The sequence below is a fragment of the Nyctereutes procyonoides genome, unplaced genomic scaffold (assembly GCF_905146905.1).
Source record: "Nyctereutes procyonoides isolate TBG_1078 unplaced genomic scaffold, NYPRO_anot_genome, whole genome shotgun sequence".
Classification (NCBI taxonomy): domain Eukaryota; kingdom Metazoa; phylum Chordata; class Mammalia; order Carnivora; family Canidae; genus Nyctereutes; species Nyctereutes procyonoides.
In genome coordinates this window covers 5,686,136-5,704,670 of record NW_026575120.1, presented here as the reverse complement: position 1 = coordinate 5,704,670, position 18,535 = coordinate 5,686,136, and the positions used below count along the sequence as shown (strand labels likewise).

Sequence of the window (18,535 nt, the reverse complement as noted above, 5' to 3'; positions counted from 1 at the left end):
ATTGAGAACCAACCAGGGAACCTAAATCCTTTTAACATATCTACTGATATCACCATAGTGAGTGGGGACTAGTGGTAACATCTTTAATGGCTTATTTCCTTTTTTAGGGTCCCGTAATTCTTGTTGGCCACAAGTAACCGTCTCTGACACCTGGGACAGGGTGGTCTGGCTTTAGCTCTGGTTTTCTTTCATCTCCACATTTTTGGGATTTTTGTGAGACTGATTTCATGGCCCCCTACCTAGCCCCATTTGTCCCTAACTCATTATCACTGTTCTCGGGGCCTGGAATGTTCCCCTCTCTTCTTTCCATTCTCTGCTCAAGCATCACCTCCTTCCTGACCACCTTGCCTAAAAGGTCCTCCCTTGTTCCCTCCAGTCCTGGTCCCTGGTCTATTATTCATCATTTTCCCTGTATGGAGCTCTCATGCTTGAGTGCGTAGGTTCCACAAAGGCGGAGCCTGCCATGGTTGTTTTCCAAGGTGTCCACAAATGGGCTGACAAAACGACAGGTGTCTTCCCACCCACTGGTTGGATGACCCATGCAACCCAGAGGAGAGGGGTGGAGAACACCTCTGGCCGCACCTCCTACAGCTTCTGCAAGGGTTCAACAGCTTGGGTGCTGAAAGCCTCAGCCCTCCTTAGTGAGGACTGGCTTCTAGATCAGAGCCGGGCCAGCCAACGGGTGGAGCAGGAACCCTGCGAATGCGGGAATGCGGTGCTGCTCCACTTTCACATATTCCTCCTCTTGCAGGAACAGTTTGAGCAATCCCGAGAAGACTTCGCCCATCAACTGGGGACACCTACTTTGTGATTGGGATCCTTAAGAACAGGCTGTGATGGTGCAAGGCGGCGGGGGAGGGCTGGCGGGAGTGCCGTTCCCCATCATGTGCTCCCGTGGGGAGCCCCCACCCCCCCCCCCCGGGCTAGCCGGTATTGGATTCAGGATAAGCTCACACCCACAGCGGTGGCTGCTGACGCTCCAGCCTGGTCTAGGGTCTTGAGTGTGTCGCTTTGTGCTGTTGTAGCCCCAGAATGACCCGTGTGCCCCAAACAGATCCCAGCCTGATGCAGGAGTGCCTTTCCATGCTGTCTTGAATACTTTTTTTTTTTTTTTTTTTTTAAGCAAAAACCAGTTTGCATTTTTTAAAAGGGAGTTTTGGTTTCATTTCTGTTATGCTAGGGCAAAAACAGAGCTCTAATTCTTGACAACAAATTCTTAGTCATGGGGGAGGGGGCAAGGGTTTTAAGTATAAGCCACAGGAGAATAATTGGGCAGGGAAGAAAAGTGAAAACAACAAAACGCTAGTTTTGCTTTCAGCCAGGCTTCCCTGAGTAATATTTGGAACTGTTATGCAGGCAAGATTCAGTAAATTCAGTAACTTGCTAGGAGCTCAGTATCTTTGTTGTCTGCTGGGTCCTGACTTCCCAGACCCTTAATCAATCCCTGCCTTTCGGAGGTGTTAGCAGGGAGAGCAGTGTTGCCTTTTCTCCTTCTGGCTCTCGGTTCCCTGGAGCAAGTGCCCTATCTCATCCAGGCAGCAAACTCTCAAAAGGTCTGATTCTGTGCAGCCCGTTGGGATTGTAATTTGAGTGAGGCACGGTCCCCAGGAAAGCCTTGCAGCCCTAAGCGGGGGGGGGGGGGGGGGGGGTGGGGGGGGTGGGGGCATGAGCTCGGGCTCCTCCCGGGAGCTAGTGAGGAAGTCAATTTCTGGCCTCACTCCAGCCCAGTTCCATGACAATTTGCATTTGAAAGAGATCACCAGGTGATACACCTGCACTTTAAAGGTTTGGTTGCAAAAGGGTAGAAATAGGTGATTTCGGGCATTAAGGGCTTGGGAAGTGAAAGTATCCTATCCCTTCCACTGTAGTAAGTAGGGTGTGCTGCTTAGTTCCTTCTGCTGCAGCCCTGTTGCCAGTGCTTACGGACCTGAATGTTCCTACCTCTGAGTTGGCTTTTATTTTTTTTTTAAGATTTTATTTATTTATTCACGAGAGACAGAGAGAGAGAGAGAGAGAGGCAGAGACACAGGCAGAGGGAGAAGCAGGCTCCATGCGGGGAGCCCGACATGGGACTCGATCCCGGGTCTCCAGGATCACACCCTGGGCTGAAGGCAGCGCTAAACCGCTGAGCCACCCGGGCTGCCCTGAGTTGGCTTTTAAAGGGAAGATTCAGCTCAGGGAAAGGCGCCCTTAAATCAGCCGCTTGAAATGAGAGCTGGCCCTGCCCGCGACTTAGTCTCCTCCATGGACCAGAGCTGCCTACCTGTGATTTTCGGCACCACCGTTTACAAAAGGAAACGATTTCTAGTCTCACTTCATGCTGGAAACTGGAGCTTTTAGCTTTTTCTACAATAAACTGGGCTTGGCTGAAAAACGGCACTTGGAACTTGGAAATAAAGCAGTCAGGGATTTAAGTGGGGCCCGTCGGCTCCTTTTAGCAAATCTTATGCTAAAAGGGGGCAAAGATATAAGTGCTAGATTTCAGAAACAGTGCCGAAGCAGCCAGGGTATTGTTGGCAACGAATGATTAAGCTCCCAAAGTTTGTACTGGAGACAAAAAAAAAAAAAAAAAAAAAGCTTTTGTGTGTATACTGAAACTCTGTGTTCAGCTTTCATTTATAAACAAGAGGTCTATGCCCATGTTCCTTAAATATTTTTGTTGTTGTTGTTTATGATAGACATAGAGAGAGGCAGAGACACAGGCAGAGAGATAAGCAGGCTCCATAGCAGGAGCCCAGTGTGGGACTCGACCCTGGGACCCCAGGATCCCGCCCTGGGCCAAAAGCAGGCGCTAAACCGCTGAGCCACCCAGGGATCCCCTAGGCTCATGTTCTTTAACTCAATGTAGTGAACGGGTTCCATTGCGTACCAACTATTTATGGTCCTCTACGTCCAGGGTGAGGTAGCCAAGGCACAGGGCAGCATAGGGTTCGTCCGTTCAAACCCACCTGGCTCCTAGGAGAGAAACTTCAATGACTTCGACTTTCACACAAAAAAATAGAGGTAAATCCTATGTATCCTTGAAGAAATGTGAATATGAGTCAATCAAGTCACCCCACAAAAGCTGCTGGTATTCGTGCGGCTCTGGGTTTATTTTACGAGCTTCAATCAAACAGAGCCAGTATACTGGTCTCTTGAGAGTTTGCAGGCAAATAAATTATACAGCGGGGTGGCGGGGGTGGCGGGGGTGGCGTGGGGGGGGGGATGTAAAGCTCAGTGGCATTTCCGGATAGCGTCTGCAGGTGCTACAAGGGTCTCCGGACCTCTGCTGCTGACTTGGGACTTCTGGTCATCGCGCCCACACGGTGCACAAAGGAGCCCTTTTCCCAGATGTCCTCCGGCTTCAAGGATGAGCAGCTCGTCCCCCGAGGATCCTCCTCCCCTCTGGGGAAGGAAACTGAACTCTACGGCGGGGAACCCCCAAAGCCAACCTGACCCGAGCGTCCGAGCAGCCTCGTGTGGGCCCAGGAGAAGCTCAGCCTCCAAAGCGGTCGCAGGCACGCGTCCGGGGTCGGTGTCCGAGGGCGCCGCCGCCGACTACAGGTCGGAGTCGCAGGGCGGCGGGGGGGCGGCGGCGGCGGCGGCGGCGGCGGGCGGCGGGCGCGGCATGGGGAAGCCGGCTGCGGGCCGGCGGGGCAGGTGCGGGCCGTGGCCGCGGGGCCCGACGGCGGGCGCGGGCCAGTCGACCTGCACGGTGCTGAGGCTGCCGCGCCGCGCGGCCCCGGGGGGCTGCTTGCGGCGGCGGCGGCGGCGGCGGCGGAGCTCGGCGCACACGGGCGCGAGGCTGAGCGCCAGCGAGGAGCCGCCCAGCAGCAGCAGGCCGCCGCCCAGGTAGCCCAGCACCAGGCTGTAGCCGACGTGCAGCGAGGCCGGGCTGGCGTCGGCGGGCAGGACGGCGCGGTCGGCCAGCCGGTGGCTGTACCAGGACACGGGCGCGAGCCCGAGCAGGCCGGCGGCGACCAGCCCCACGCCCGAGAGGCCGGCCAGCGCGAAGCGCGGCTCCTCCCGCCAGCAGCGCACGCCGAGCGCCGCCAGCAGCAGCCCCAGCGCCGCGGCGGCCAGCGACGAGGGCATGAGGGCCCGCGCGGCGCGCACCGGCGCCGCCTCCAGGTAGCCCCAGCGGTCGGGCTGGCCGCACTGGCGCTCGCGGCTGCTCTGCTCGCGGCACAGGTCCCACAGGCCCTGGTGCAGCTCCACGTCCACCGGCTGGTCGGGGAAGCCCTTCACCAGCCGCCAGCCGGGCGTCAGCGTGGCCGTCAGGCTGAGCAGCAGCCCGCAGGGCGCGAGCACCAGGCCCAGCGTCATCACCGCCGGCGTCCGCATCCCCGCGCCCCGCGCCCCTGCCGGCCGGCCCCGGCCCCCGCCCCGGCCCCGGCCCCCGCCTCCCTCCGCGCCGCCGCCACCCAAACCGGCGCGCGGGCGGGGGACACCGAAACCGCGGCCGCCCGGTGGGAGGGGCGCGGGCCCGGGCGCCGCCGGCCTGCGGAGGTCGCTCCGCCCCCGCTCCTGGGGCGGCTCCGCGGCGGGCGGGCCCGGGGGGGGGGGGGCGGCGGCGCCGGCTCTGCCCCGTCCCGGCGCCTCCCGGGGTGGGGGGCGGGCGGCTGCGGCGCCCCCCGGGTCCCCGTCGGGGCGCGGCCCGGGGAGCGCACCTCGTTGCTTACGGAGCCTGGGCCGGCGTGCTTCGTCGAGGTTCGGGTCGACTCCGGAGAATCAGAGGGAGTGTGTTTCTGGCATGCGGGCCAGAGGATATTATTTTTATTTTATTTTTTAAGATTTATTATTTATTTGTGTGTGTGTGAGAGAGAGACACAGGCAGAGGGAGAAGCAGGCTCCATGCAGGGAGCCCGACGCGGGACTCGATCCCCGGACTCCAGGATCGCTCCCCGACCCAAAGGCAGGCGCCAAACCGCTCCGCCACCCAGGGGTCCCCATATTTTTATTTTTATTATTCCCGTAGAAGATTTTGAAGAGGCCAGACAAGGGAAGGGTGTTACTGGGTGTCGTGTCTGGCACACTCTCCAGTTGTATTTAGCCATAGAGGGTCCCGTGTCTGTTCGTTGCCTTTGAGCTACTTTCTACCTCTGTGAATCTGTAGAAAGCCTCTTAGCACCGCCAATGGATTTTGTTCATAGAAAGGCAAAGGAGAGGGGCGCCCGGGTGGCTCCGCGGTTGAGCGTCTTTGGCTCTGGTCGTGATCCTGGGGTCCTGGATTCGAGTCTTGCGTCGCCCCCCCCCCACACACACACACAGGGAGGTTGCTTCTCCCTCTGTCCCTGTCTCTCCCTCTCCTTCTATGTCTCTCATGAATAAACAAATAAAATCTTTAGGAAGGAAGGAAAGAAGGAAGAAATGCAGAGGAGCGGATCCTGGGTGGCTCAGTGGGTTGGGCATCCCACTCCTGATTTCCCCTGAGGTGGTGATCTCCGGATATGGGATCAACCCGGGCCTGGGGCTTGGGGCTCTGCACACCCAGCGGGGAATCTGCTTGGGATTCTCTCCCTCTCTCTCTGCCCCTCCCCCTTACATTCCCTTCCTTGTTTCTCTCTAAAATAAATAAATAAATCTTAAAAAAAAAAAAAAGGAAACGCAAATGAGTTTGAGTCAGTAAAACCTAAATGATTATTGGCCAATGGATACAGACCAATTTGACATTGATTGGTAAACGTTTTTACCTGTTTACCTGTAAATGTGTTCTTTGCATTCTTCTTTGAACTGGTTGTAACATCATACTTGTTCCTTGCTTGATAATGACTTAAATAAAACCTTCGATACAAGTTCATTTTACACTTGTGTGAGTCATGATTTTACTTTTTCTAAAAAATGATTCTCAACAATGTTTTTCTCATTTTCCGTAATTCTTACAATGGAAGTGTATTACCTTTAACCAATTATGGTTAAAATTAAAACTATTGCTAAAAAGCAAAGTTAAATGTTGAAGTGATTTTGAACACTCTAGAGTAGATAATAACCATATAAAGGAATCACTACCTTTGTCTCTAAAAACATTTTTTTTTAAATTGTGGTAAAATCCACATGACATGGAATTTATCTTAACCATTTTTAAGTATACAGCCCATTGGCATTAAGCACATTCATACTGTTGTATCACCATCATCCATTTCTCGAACTTTATCTTCCCAAATTGAAACTGTACCCACTGACCAACCAATAACTCCCCATTCCACCACCACTCTTCATGCTTCTAGCCCCTGCTAACACCATTTACCCCTTCTGTCTCTGTGAATTTGAGTCCTGGGGATACTTCATATAAATGAAGTCATACAGTATTTATGAGGCTTATTTCACTTAGATAATGTCCTCTAGGTTCATGTATGTAGCATGTGCCAGAACTTCCTTCCTTTTTTTAAAGGTTTTTAAAAAGACTTTATTTATTCATCACACACACACACAGAGAGAGAGAGAGAGAGAGAGAGAGAGAGAGGTGGACACAGGCAGAGGGAGAAGCAGGCTCCATGCAGGGAGACTGACATAGGACTCAATCCTGGGACTCCAGGATCACACCCGGGCTGCAGGCAGCACTAAACTGCTACGCCACCGGGGCTGCCCAATTTCCTTTCATTGTATGGCTGAATGATAGTCCACTGTATGTATACACCACATTTTGTTTATCCATCCATCCTTTGATGCACACTTTGATTGCTCTCACCTTCTGAGTTGCTCTATGGGTGATTAGATGACATTTCAGGGCCTTGAATCAAAAAGTCATGCTCTAGAAGAAAAGTCTACAGGCTTCAGCCACAATACCTGTTACTAATGCTCTTTCTCTGGTGACGTCATTCCTGTCTGAGATTTGTGGTTTGGCTAGAAATATCAGCAAGATGTTCTTGCCCCTCTAGGAACAGAGTATTAGAATCCAGACACCTGATGCATGCAAGAACACCACCCCAGCCTTTGATTTATAAATCACTGTGTTTAGAGGCTGCCAGAGAAGTCCATCTCTCTTGACCTCAGCCAGAGGGTTAGCTAATCCTGCTACGGAATATTGCCTCCAGTGAACTCTCCTGACAGATGCTACATAGAGAGAACTGAGACTTCGTCAAATTTACAGAACAGATCAAAAGACTGCTTTTGCGCCTGCTTGCTAAAAAATGAATGGTTGTGTTCTGGAGTTTGATCTAAGACACTCTCTGAGACTGAGTATTGGAAGTTACTGACCTATATACATTTTTAAGTGAGGTATAAATGACATACGATGTAGTGCACACATTAAATTTGCTAAGTTTTGATATACATATAACACCTGTGAAACGGATTACTGTAATCAAGATGGTTGTAAACACATCCATTCCCCACAGCAGTTTCTTTCTTTCCTTGGAAATCCTCCCTGTCATCTGCCCCTGCCACTCCCTAACCCCAGGCAACCACTGATCTTCTTTCTGTCAGCATAGATTGGTTTTGCATTTTCTAGACTTTTGTATTAAGTGGAGTCTAGCAATTTAGACTGCATACAAAGGACTATTAGCTTGTCCCCCTCCGCCCAGCAGCTCCCTCATTGGTCTGAACTCAAGATCACCTGGGGCCAGCACTTAGGGAAAACACAGATTGCCATTGAATGGGATTCCCCAGGGCATTGTGATGGAATTTGTGTGCTTACAAGCCCCCAGGGGATTCTTAGGTTTAGGGAAGTATAGAACCCAAAGCCAGAGTGGCCAAAACCAATCGAAATCCCCTTCAGGTCTGAGAGGACATTTTTGCTTTTGAATGCATTTCACCGCTTTATCTCTAACTTTACTGTTGTTTAGAACAGCAGAGAGACTTCAGAAAGACTTTAGGGATCTGAATCATTTAGAGTTCCATGTGGAATGAATGAATCCCAGGCAGTGTGACCTGGGAGGTGGACGTGAATCTGCTCTGCGTCCTAAATCTGCCTCCTGCCCTTGGACTTCTCCTTCTTTTTTGTCTCTACCTAAGCCCATGACATGCTGTCATCTTTCCCCTAAATTGACTTTGAACTGGTTTCCTACACTCATGCTTTTTTTTTCCATTTCTCTTAGCCACACAGGCCCTCAGAACTGACATTGTAAAGTTGAAACTGAATCTTGTGCCTACACCAACCCTCCCCTTAAAAAAAAATTTTTTTTTTGAGAGAGTTAACATGTGTTGGTGGGGGTGGGGGGCATGCAGAGGAAGAGGGGGAGAGAGAGAATTTTAAGCAGGCTTCACACCCTGTGTGGAGCCTGACTTAGGGCTTGATCTCACTTCCCTGAGATCATGACCTGAGCTGAAATCAAGGGTTGGAGGCCCAACCGACTGAGCCACCCAGGTGCCCCCTACATGAACCCCTTTTAAGCCATCTACAGCCCAACCCCAGATCCCACTCTGGCCTATCATCCCTCCCCCCTTCCTCACACCACTTCCCCCAAAATTTGGATTTTTTTTCTCATCTTTTTCAAAGTGTTGTGTTCCCTTTCGTCCCTAGATCTTTGCATAAGCTGTTTCTTTTCCTAGAGTCCTGCTTGCCCTTTCCTGACCCCAAGGCACCCTTCAGGTCTTTGCTTAAATACTGTTTTCTCTGGGAGAGCTTCTCAATCTCCAGGATGGGGTTGACTTTTCCTGTTGGGTCCTGCCATACACTCTCTCCTGCTAGAGACCTGCCACATTTCCTCATTCCTTGAACCACCTGGTTGTCCAGCTAGGGCAGGGGTAACCTTTGCCTTGTTCTGCTGAGCCCTGAAATCCATCTTAGGGCCTGGCTGCAGTAGCCACTCAACAAATCAGTTGTATTTCCTTCTGCCCTGCATTCTTGCACACAGGATCCACAGGCTTCTCTTACAGGTGACTACCTGACGAAAACAGGTTGCTAATGTGTCTCAGTAAGCAAATTTGCTTGTCTGTTGTATGAACACTTGCTTTTCGTTAGCATAGAAAACAATGAAATATGGGATAGCTCCAGATATTCATGACAAAGAAGTGTAGCCCTGTGGGGGTAACGTTCTATGGTAGAAAAGGAGAGAAATGATGGCAGTAAGGGTAGCATCTGAGTGTGTAGACCTGGGCTCTTTGTGCTATGGGCTTCCAAGTTCATTGTAAGGCTGAGTGAGATGAAAGCACGACTCCTGGTGTGGCAGAAATGAATTATGGCTGAGATTAGCACCCGTCAGTGGAAGCTGATCCCCAGGCCCTGTAATAGCTTTCTTTTCTGAAGACGGGTCTTATGATAAGACAAGAATCTACTCAAGTTGCCCTAGGTTTCCAGATGAATAGTGAGCTCCTAGCCGCTCATTCTACAGGGAGTGAAGCCAAGTCCTCTGTTAGCCCTCCCAGGCTGGGTCACAGAGAACACCTGGTACACAATTCCAATCTTCTGCAGTGACTTGATCTTGGAAGTCATGTTGCAAACTTTGGGAGGCCAAGAGGGACCCACCATATCAGTGTGCTGCAAGGTCCTTTCCTTTTACTCTCCACAGATGAAGGCCCTAAACACTGATGCTAGTCTTCCAAAGGCAAATTCAATAGGTTATAAAATAAAAAATAAATGATAAAGAATTACACTCTAATCATTATTTTATTTTTTTCATTATTTTAAAATAGTGTGAAAACAGCCTGAATTGAACTAAGTCCCTTAGTTATATATAACTTTTGATATCTAATTTTTTCTTAATTTCTTGGTGCAAAATGGTGGTTTTATTAAAGCTTGGGGACAGGACCCATGAGCAGGAGGAGCTGCCCTGGGCCTGTGAGGGTTGGGTGATTATATGCCCAGGAGTTGAGGGGGGTAAGGAAAAGGAAGATTCCAAAAGTATTTTCATAGGCTCAAGAGGACCTACAAGATACTGGAGGCCTTGTCATTGTCAAGTTAAAGATTGTTTTTCCCTCTAGCAAGGCATTAAGACAATTGGAAGCTTCCTGAAGAATGTCACACATTTCTCACCCCATGGGGGTGGGGGCGGTCTTTGGGGGATATCAGCTGTGCTTTGTCCTCAGCTAACCCTGCTCCCTCATCATTTCCCCCCTGAACAGTTTTGACCCTTAAATCCTCAAGGTTGTTGAAGGTGGAAGGTCTCATCTTCTCTAACTTCCTCCTGCTGAGTAAGGACATAAAGATGTCCCCACCTATGGGTCTATATTGGTCAGTTGGGAAACATATGAGGGAGTTATAAAAAGGAGAAGGCAGCTGAATCCAACGAGTACAACACATGAACCTCCTTCAGAAGATAGGATCATCTATGAGCTGGAAGTTATGGCAGTGAAGGAATCTCCGCAGGTAGGCAGGGAGACACCAGAAATAACAAAATTAAAGTGAATATTATAATGAGAAAGTGAAGACCTTTGACAGTTGACCTTTGATAATTTTCCTCCAGTCCAGAAGTTTAAAGCAATCACTAAAGAGAGATTATTTAAAACACCAGTTTGAGTATTCATGTCAGGTAGAAACCCAGAAATATTTTGTGGTAATCTGGAATGTATATCACAGCATTCTGGTTTTTTTGTTTTTTTGGTTTTTTTTTTTAATGATAGTGTAAGTTCTACCTTGTGCAACAGTTAAAACTTTTAATGCCATTCTATTTTGTAAAACTGCTTTACGCATTTGTGTTACTTTAGTATTCAGTAGAGAAATTCTACATTGAGTGTCATTTAGGGCTTTGACCCTGTATTATTAAGAGGTTCTATGTTCCAAACAACATCCTCTGGTCTCAAAGAGGGAACCAATATGGATGCTAGGTGGTCATAACAATGAAGCACAAAAACATGTTCAAAGTTGTTTTAAATTTGGAAGGTTGCCTGGGTTGGTAATGGTAATGATGCATCTGTGCATCCAGGCAAAGCCCAGAGTATAGTGGCCTATCCAGCCATGACCTATTAAAGCCACGGCCATGAATTAGAGTGATATAGACAGTGGGTCATCCATTATCTCCATTAAGTCCATAGTTAACCCTAGAGTGGTGTATGTTCTGGCTTTCAGGGAACTGATTGCCATCCCAGCCACAGAGAATTGGTTAGAGTGCTAGCTGAGTTATACAATTGTTGAGGAATCAGTCCTTTTTTAATCTTTTTTAAAATTGTATACCCATGGGGCCTTATTATTATCCCCACAGAATAAAAAGCATAAAGATCATCTATACATGAGCTATTGTGTAGAAATAGAAAAGCTATTTCTCTGAAGTTTATCTCAGGTTGCCTAGATTAGGTAAACACTTGAAGACAATCAGAAATAGAATTTTACATTCACAAAGGTGTTACTGAAAAACAATTTTTCTCTCTAAAATAAGCCTCATTTCCAGAGATAATCAAATTAAGACCAGTTTGTGAAACAATTCCAATTTTGACAAACTCGCCCTAATTATTGACGTAAGCTCAGCAAGAATGATTGATCATATAAATCCTTCTAGAATCTGCTTTGCTGAAACTTTTTTATAAGGAATCTCTAGGTTGAACTTTTGGTAGCCTCTTCAGGTCAGAAACCAAGCCAAGTACTTGCCCATCAGACATGCCTACAATACCTGTAGGTTTGGGCAGATTCCTCTTCATGAGGTCCCCAAGGTATCCTGAGGTTCCTGCACCTGCCAGGAAGTGACATTCTTTACTCACTTGGTGAGGCTTCTGGTAACTCCATCAGCAAGGCATCGGGCTAACATTTCCAAGTGGCCTATGGCTCCAGGTTTCATAAAGTCAACCTTACTTCCTTAAAGCTGTTTGGTCATATCCGAGTCTATGCATGTCTCTCAATATGACATTCCAATCAAACTTTTGGTAAAATAACCAATATTTCCAATGGTGTTGTGTTACAAGAACAGATTCTTATTGAACTTATGCAAATGACCATGATTGCCATGGAAGAAAGAATACTCTTTGAGATAACTTTTAAATTCCGGAGGGTTCATGTAGAGAGAAAAGTTAAATGCTTTAATTTGCTTACAAATGAATACTTTATCATATTTCTGTAAATCAGCTATCTTAAGAGAAAGTTTTAACCTGGGAGAGCAAACAGAACCAGCAGTGGTTCAAACCAGGAGTTACAAAACTATCATCCTCTTGGTTTTAGTCCCATGTTACTATTCTTGTTTAGTTTGAATGCAACTTTTGTTAGTTCTGGATATTTTTACCCATTTTAATTTTGACCTAGAAGATCTCAAGAACTTGTATTTGTCCTAAAGATACTTTATATGAATCTTGAAGATGAAACTCATTTTGTAAGAGAGTAAGAACAATGTGTAGAATAGTCTATAAATGACAAGACTCAAAAATGGACATGGTTCAGGACACCTGGGTGGCTCAGTGGTTGAATATCTGGCTTCCGCTCAGGTTGTGATCCCAGGATCCAGGATTGAGTCCCGCATCAGGCTCCCTGCATGGAGCCTGCTTCTCCCTCTGCCTATGTCTCTGCCTCTCTCTCTCTCAGTCTGTGTCTCTCATGAATAAATACATTTTAAAAATCTTTTTTTTTTTTTTAAAAAAAAGGACATGGTTAAAGATCTGAGATGTTACAACATAGCTGGCAAGGAAATCTACTTATTTCTGTGACACGTAACACTTCAATGATCAAAATATCAAGTGATGACCTTATATTAAAACATATTAAAGCTTTAGGAATTGCATATAACCTCTAGAATAGTTATAGCATTTACCCAAACATAACCTAAGACTTATTTAACAGTATTTCCACAGTAACTTAAACCAAATAAAAAGGCCTAGTGAATTAAAGAGACTTCATTTACAACTCAAATCTTGGGAAGTTTGTTAAAACCTCAGAAAGTTAGGGCAGCCTGGGTGGCTCAGTGGTTAGCACAGCCTTCAGCCCAGGGCGTGATCCTGCTTCCGGCCTGGAGCCTGCTTCTCCCTCGCTGGCCTCTCACTGTCTCTCATGAATAAGTGGTTTATGTATACAATGGAATATTACTCAGCCATTAGAAATGACAAATACCCACCATTTGCTTCGACGTGGATGGAACTGGAGGGTATTATGCTGAGTGAAGTAAGTCAATCGGAGAAGGACAAACATTATATGTTCTCATTCATTTGGGGAATATAAATAATAGTGAAAGGGAATAGAAGGGAAGGGAGAAGAAATGTGTGGGAAATATCAGAAAGGGAGAAAGAACATAAAGACTCATGACTCTGGGAAACGAACTAGGGGTGGTGGAAGGGGAGGAGGGCGGGGGGTGGGGGTGAATGCGTGACGGGCACTGAGGGGGGCACTTCACGGGATGAGCACTGGGTGTTATTCTGTATGTTGGCAAATTGAACACCAATAAAAAATAAATTTATTATTAAAAAAATATGTAAATTAAAAAAAAAAACTTAGAAAGCTATATTTCCATTCCTTAGCTCTATCTTACATATAGCATTGCTTCCCTTATTTTCTTTGCAGTAAGAAGTCAAAAGCACAAACCTACATCCAGTAATCAATACTTTAGCACTTTATCCTATTTGCAAAAGACCTAGATAATCATCCAAGCAAAACTTCATAAAGTTTCAGGTTACCAAAGACTTTGAAAGCTGTCTTAACAATTACTTATGAAAGCTTTGAGACAGACAGTTAACCAGCATTTCAAGTTATCTTTTGCTAACAAATTGCAGAGGTAACGAGCTTATTTTGACCTTCAGCAAACCTTGGTAGAATAAAAGTTTCTCATTTAATGCTGGTAACTTTAAAGACAGGTCTACCTGGGCAGCCCCGGTGGATCAGCAGTTTAGTGCTGCCTTCGGCCCTGGGCCTGGTCCTAGAGACCCGGGATCGAGTCCCACGTTCGGCTCCCTGCATGGAGCCTGCTTCTCCCTCTACCTGTGTCTCTGCCTCTTTCTCTCTGTGTCTCATGAGTAAATAAATAAAAAGTCTTAAAAAAAAAAAAAAAAGGTCTACCTTAGACCATTTAAGTTACTTTGCCTACCTATTTGTCTTCCATCAGGATCCTCCCCATTGTCCATTTTTACCGGAGACACTGGTGGGGAAATCTGGAGTGGGCGTTCTTAAGTCCAAGGGGTGCTCTTTTTTGCTCCTGAGAGCCAGGGTAGGAGGAACCAATGGTGCCAGAGGCACCAAAGATGGTCTAGAAGCCAGTTATGTAGGCCGGACCCAAGGTGATGCAGAAATGGGGAGGGGAAGGGGGGGCAGAAGAGGGGAAGTACTGCCAGAAGGCAGAGAAAGGGTTCCTGGTTCTAGAGCTCATCAGCTCCAGAGAGGAGCAGACACCATGTTTTCCCACCAGCAAGGGGGAATGGGCAGTCCACGTCAGGCCTGAGAAGACAGGGAATTTTCCTGAAACAAAGAGTGTCGGCAACTGCTTGGGAATATTCTTTAAAGTCCCCAACCCGAGGTAGACTAACCACCGTTAGTCTAATTATAGCCGTTAACCAGGGAAATGAGTGAGGGAGGAACCCCCATATCTATCAGGAGGAGGAACAGTGAGAGAAAGAGTCAGAGTCCACTTCGTCTGGGACGGCCTGTATTTCCTCTAGCAACCTGAGTTTATTCGGAGGAGGCTTATTTAAGTCATTATTATCAAGTCAGGAAGGAATTTACTAGCTGACACGTTGGGGCCACTTGCCCTGTTTCCTGCCCAAGAGATCCAATGGATAGATCCCACTGAGGCCATGCAGTGTTAGAGGAGTTCGGTCCTTTCCTAAATTTTACAATCTGAATTGTCTCCAGTGGGTTAAAAGGCACCCCAAGGGAGAGTCCTTGGGGATTGAAGACAGGAGCTCCCATGCTCCTAGAGAAGAGTAAAGAAGGTCCATTACCAAAGAAAGACCCCCCGACTCCTGGGTGGTGTGCTACACGCAAGATATGTCAGAGGTTCCTAGTGTCAAAGCCACCTGAGGTGTCCCCTGAACAAAATTGCAATGACCACCGCAGCTGTTAAAGGCCCCTGGAGGAGGGAGTCCTGCCCTCCCCCGTTTCCCCATCATAGCCTAGGGTACTGATGGGTGCTGGCCTAGGGACCGAAATCCTGTGCCTTGAAGATTGTGCCGTGAAGGTCATGCTGTGGAGGTCACACCTTATTTCATCTTACCTTGAATGTAAAACCCACTGTTTTTAACCCATAAAGAACACTGGAAAAGTTTTACAAGGGGAAATTACTGGATTTTGTAGCTTAGGTAGTTAGTAGAGGACAATGACAGAAAACAGTAAAGATAGAAATCTGTCATGGTCTAAGTGACATTCCAACACATGTAGCCTCTACAGCCAACTTCCCTAGGAAACGGTCCCCAGGTGGGTTTAATTCAATCGGGTACTGGTTTCGGGGGGCTCCCAGTGGAGGTCTCATGGCCAGAAGTGGCTAGACCAGGGGTGTGGAGGGGATCACATTAGACCAATGAGGAGGAAACCTCACATGGGAATCTTCAAATTGACAGCCGTCCTGGTGATTTAGGTGGCTGTCCCTTGCCCAAGACAGACAACTTTATATGAAGACAGGAATTAAGAGAGGGCATCAAGTTTCTTACCATCCAGGCCAGGGTACTAGCTTCCAGGGAAAAGGCAGACTGTGTCCTTCCTATAGAGCAGCCACGGGCTAGAGGACCACAGCCTGAGCAATTGGCATGGGGTGTTCCAGTAAGACCAACTTCTCGAAGGGCCCCTGGAATGAGAGTAAAGGAAGAGAAGAGGAAAGTACTCACCAAATTTGCACCGAAACTCAAGAGTCCAGATGTAAAGACTCAAAGCCCCACATTCGGGTGACAAATGATGAAGTTTTTGGAATATAGGTGAGGTCCAGTGCCAACGACCAAGAAAGAATTCTTGAGATGTCTTTGGTGCAAAATGGTGGTTTTATTAAAGTACTGGGACAGGACCCGTGGGCAAGAAGAGCTGCTGCCACTTTTGTTTATCTAATGTAAAGTAGCACCCAGTCAGCTGCCTAAGTTATTTTCTTGATGGAACTTATCACTACCAATATATATTTTTAATTATTTATTGATCTGTTTATAGCCTGTTTCTCCTATTGCATTGAATTCCAAACACTACCCACTTTGCTGGTCTTGTTTGTGGCTGTATCTTGGCACCAAGAATAGCACCCAGCTCAGAGTAAGCACTCAACTGTTGGAATATATAAATATGTCCTAAATTGATGAAATAAGTTTTGTAAAATTTCCACACAATGACACATAAGGAAGTTACAGTGTACATAACTTTATTTTTTAAGGATTTATTTATTCATTTTAGAGGGAGGAGGGGAAGAGGGAGAGAGAAAGAGAGCATCTCAAGCAGACACCCCACTGAGCGCAGAGCCCAATGCTGGATTCCATCTTACTACCCTGAGATCATGACCTGAGCTGAAATCTAGAGTCAGACACCTAATTGCCTGAGCCATCCAGGCGACTCAGAGCATACATCATTTAAAAAAAAATTATGAATTTGACTATTTTGTGCAATTTATGTAAGTGGAATTACACACTCTCTTTTCATGGCTGACTTCTCTTAGCATAATGTCCTCAAGGTCCATCCATGTTGTAGCATCTGTCAGAATTTTCTTTCTTTTTAAAGCTGAAGAATATTTCATTGTATGTGTATACCATATTTTATTTATCCAGTCATCTGTCCATGGGCACTTGGGTTGCTTCCACTTTTTGGCTTTTGTGAGTAATGCTTCTATGATGGTATATGGTTTCTAATTTACTACATTTCATTCTGTGTGGTGATTGCCTATCTAAAGCAAGAATTTATTTGTCATTCTCTCTTTACATATCAGAAGGTATCATGCCACTTAAAAAAAAACTTGCTTAAGTTTTATCTTCTAAAGGCTTCAACCCTTCTTGCCTTAGCATCAGGCTGCTGCTGTACAAAAATGGGTCTGCATGGTGTGAGTGGGGCATTCCTGGGACCCAGTGGTGCCTGCGGCTTCACATAGATAGCCTGCTTCTCTTCAATTCTGTCCATTCCTGTCTACTCCAAAGCAAAAATATTTGCCATGCCATGGACTAGGTTCCTGTAGGTCCTTGAGATACCATTTTTTTTAATTTACAAGTTTTTGTGTGTGTACCAGAATTTATACCACATGGTAACCATGGCAAACCACTAAATGGAAAAACCAAGTACTATAATGATAGTAATGCTTTCCAACTTAATGTAAAGATTCAATGCAATTCCAATAAAAAATCATGCAAGGATTGAATAGGTAATTTCAGTTTATTTGGAAAAATAAATGAATGAAATACATTAAGAAATTTCTGGAAAGAGCAGAAATGAAAAGGGCAGGCATACTCAGGCTGTTAAATGTGCTTTAATCAAACATATCTATATCTATATCTATATATCTATATCTATCTATCTATATATATATATATATATATATATATATATAGCAGGCTCCAGTCTTCCCGATGTCGCTGCTCCCCTTGAATGGAAAGTTTCATAGAATGAGGCACCAAGAGGAAAAGCAGAAGTAGAATTCATTTTAAAAATGGAAGTCTTTGAATAGTCTTTAGTTTGGTCAATACTAGCATACCCTGTCAATTTACTGGTTTTGTGATCGCATTGTGGTTATGTAAAGGGTCAGCACTGCACGAAGCTAGTTAAAGACTATGTAGGAACTCACTCTTAGTTATGCAATGTCTGTGACTCTAAATCGAATTCAACCTAAGTATAGTTAACAAATACAGAGATTAAGTAAGTAGTTTTCAGAGGTTGGGGTTGGTAGAAGGAATTGACAAGGTAGTTTTTTAGGTGATGAAAAATTCTGTAACATAATTGTGCAGTGGCTTACATAATTGTGTTTGTCTACTTTATAGCTATAAATGTTTCCTTTTACTATGTGTGAATTTATTTCAATAAACCTAGAATGAGGAAAATAAAAAAAATGTGATTTGAAGCTGTAATTATTAATTCAATAGTGTGGAATTAGCACTAGAATAGGAAGGTGGATTAGTAAAATATAGTCAAGGCCAAAAAGAGACCCTAGTTATGTACAAACTTATAAATATGATAAAGTGGGATTTCAACTTGTAGAGAAAGGCATAGTGTTATGGCAACTGCTGAGCTTTGGAGGAAGAAAAAAAATATAAGTCTCTACATCACAAAATATGTAAAAAAACAAAGGAAAAAAGTCTAGGTTGGATTACTTAGTTTCATATAAAAATGAATCCTGAAAGAAGTGAAAGGAGGTAGAGGGGGAGTAAATATTAGTCTGTGGAAAGGCTTTCTAAGCAAAACATCAAAGATGACAATTATAGAGAAAAAGCTTGATAAACTTAACTATATGGAAACTTAACATTTTTAATTTAATAATGTCTCAAAATTTGGACAAATCTTTTTAGTTTTTGTGGCAGAAAAGCAGCCATATCTATATGGCAAATCAATAAAAACACAATACTAGAGTGAAAAATGGGAAAGAAAATGCCCAGTCACAGAAGAAAATAAATATCTAATAAGTATATTCAAAGGTGATCAATTAAGTGACTCCTTTATTCACATAAATCCAAAATCAAACATAGGGGAACCAGTTTTCTTAAACTGGAACCAGTGAAGGGGGAAAAATGCTACTGAATTTTGGCTAGAGTTGGGGACAAAGTCATTACTGGAGGGAAAGTAAGTAGTCTGTTTATTGTAGTGATGTTACAGTTTGTTTTTTAAAGCCTT

The 18,535-nt window shown here is 45.9% G+C and overlaps 1 protein-coding gene across 1 annotated transcript; it reads right to left on the bottom strand.

Annotated features, from left to right (window-relative positions):
* Positions 1 to 3,074: 3,074 nt before the first annotated feature.
* On the bottom strand, positions 3,075 to 4,345 carry CLDN23 (claudin 23). Its single transcript, XM_055335321.1, has one exon. The coding sequence runs from the start codon at positions 4,321 to 4,323 to the stop codon at positions 3,538 to 3,540; it is 786 nt and encodes a 261-aa protein (XP_055191296.1). The 5' UTR covers positions 4,324 to 4,345; the 3' UTR covers positions 3,075 to 3,537.
* Between the last annotated feature and the right edge of the window lie 14,190 nt (positions 4,346 to 18,535).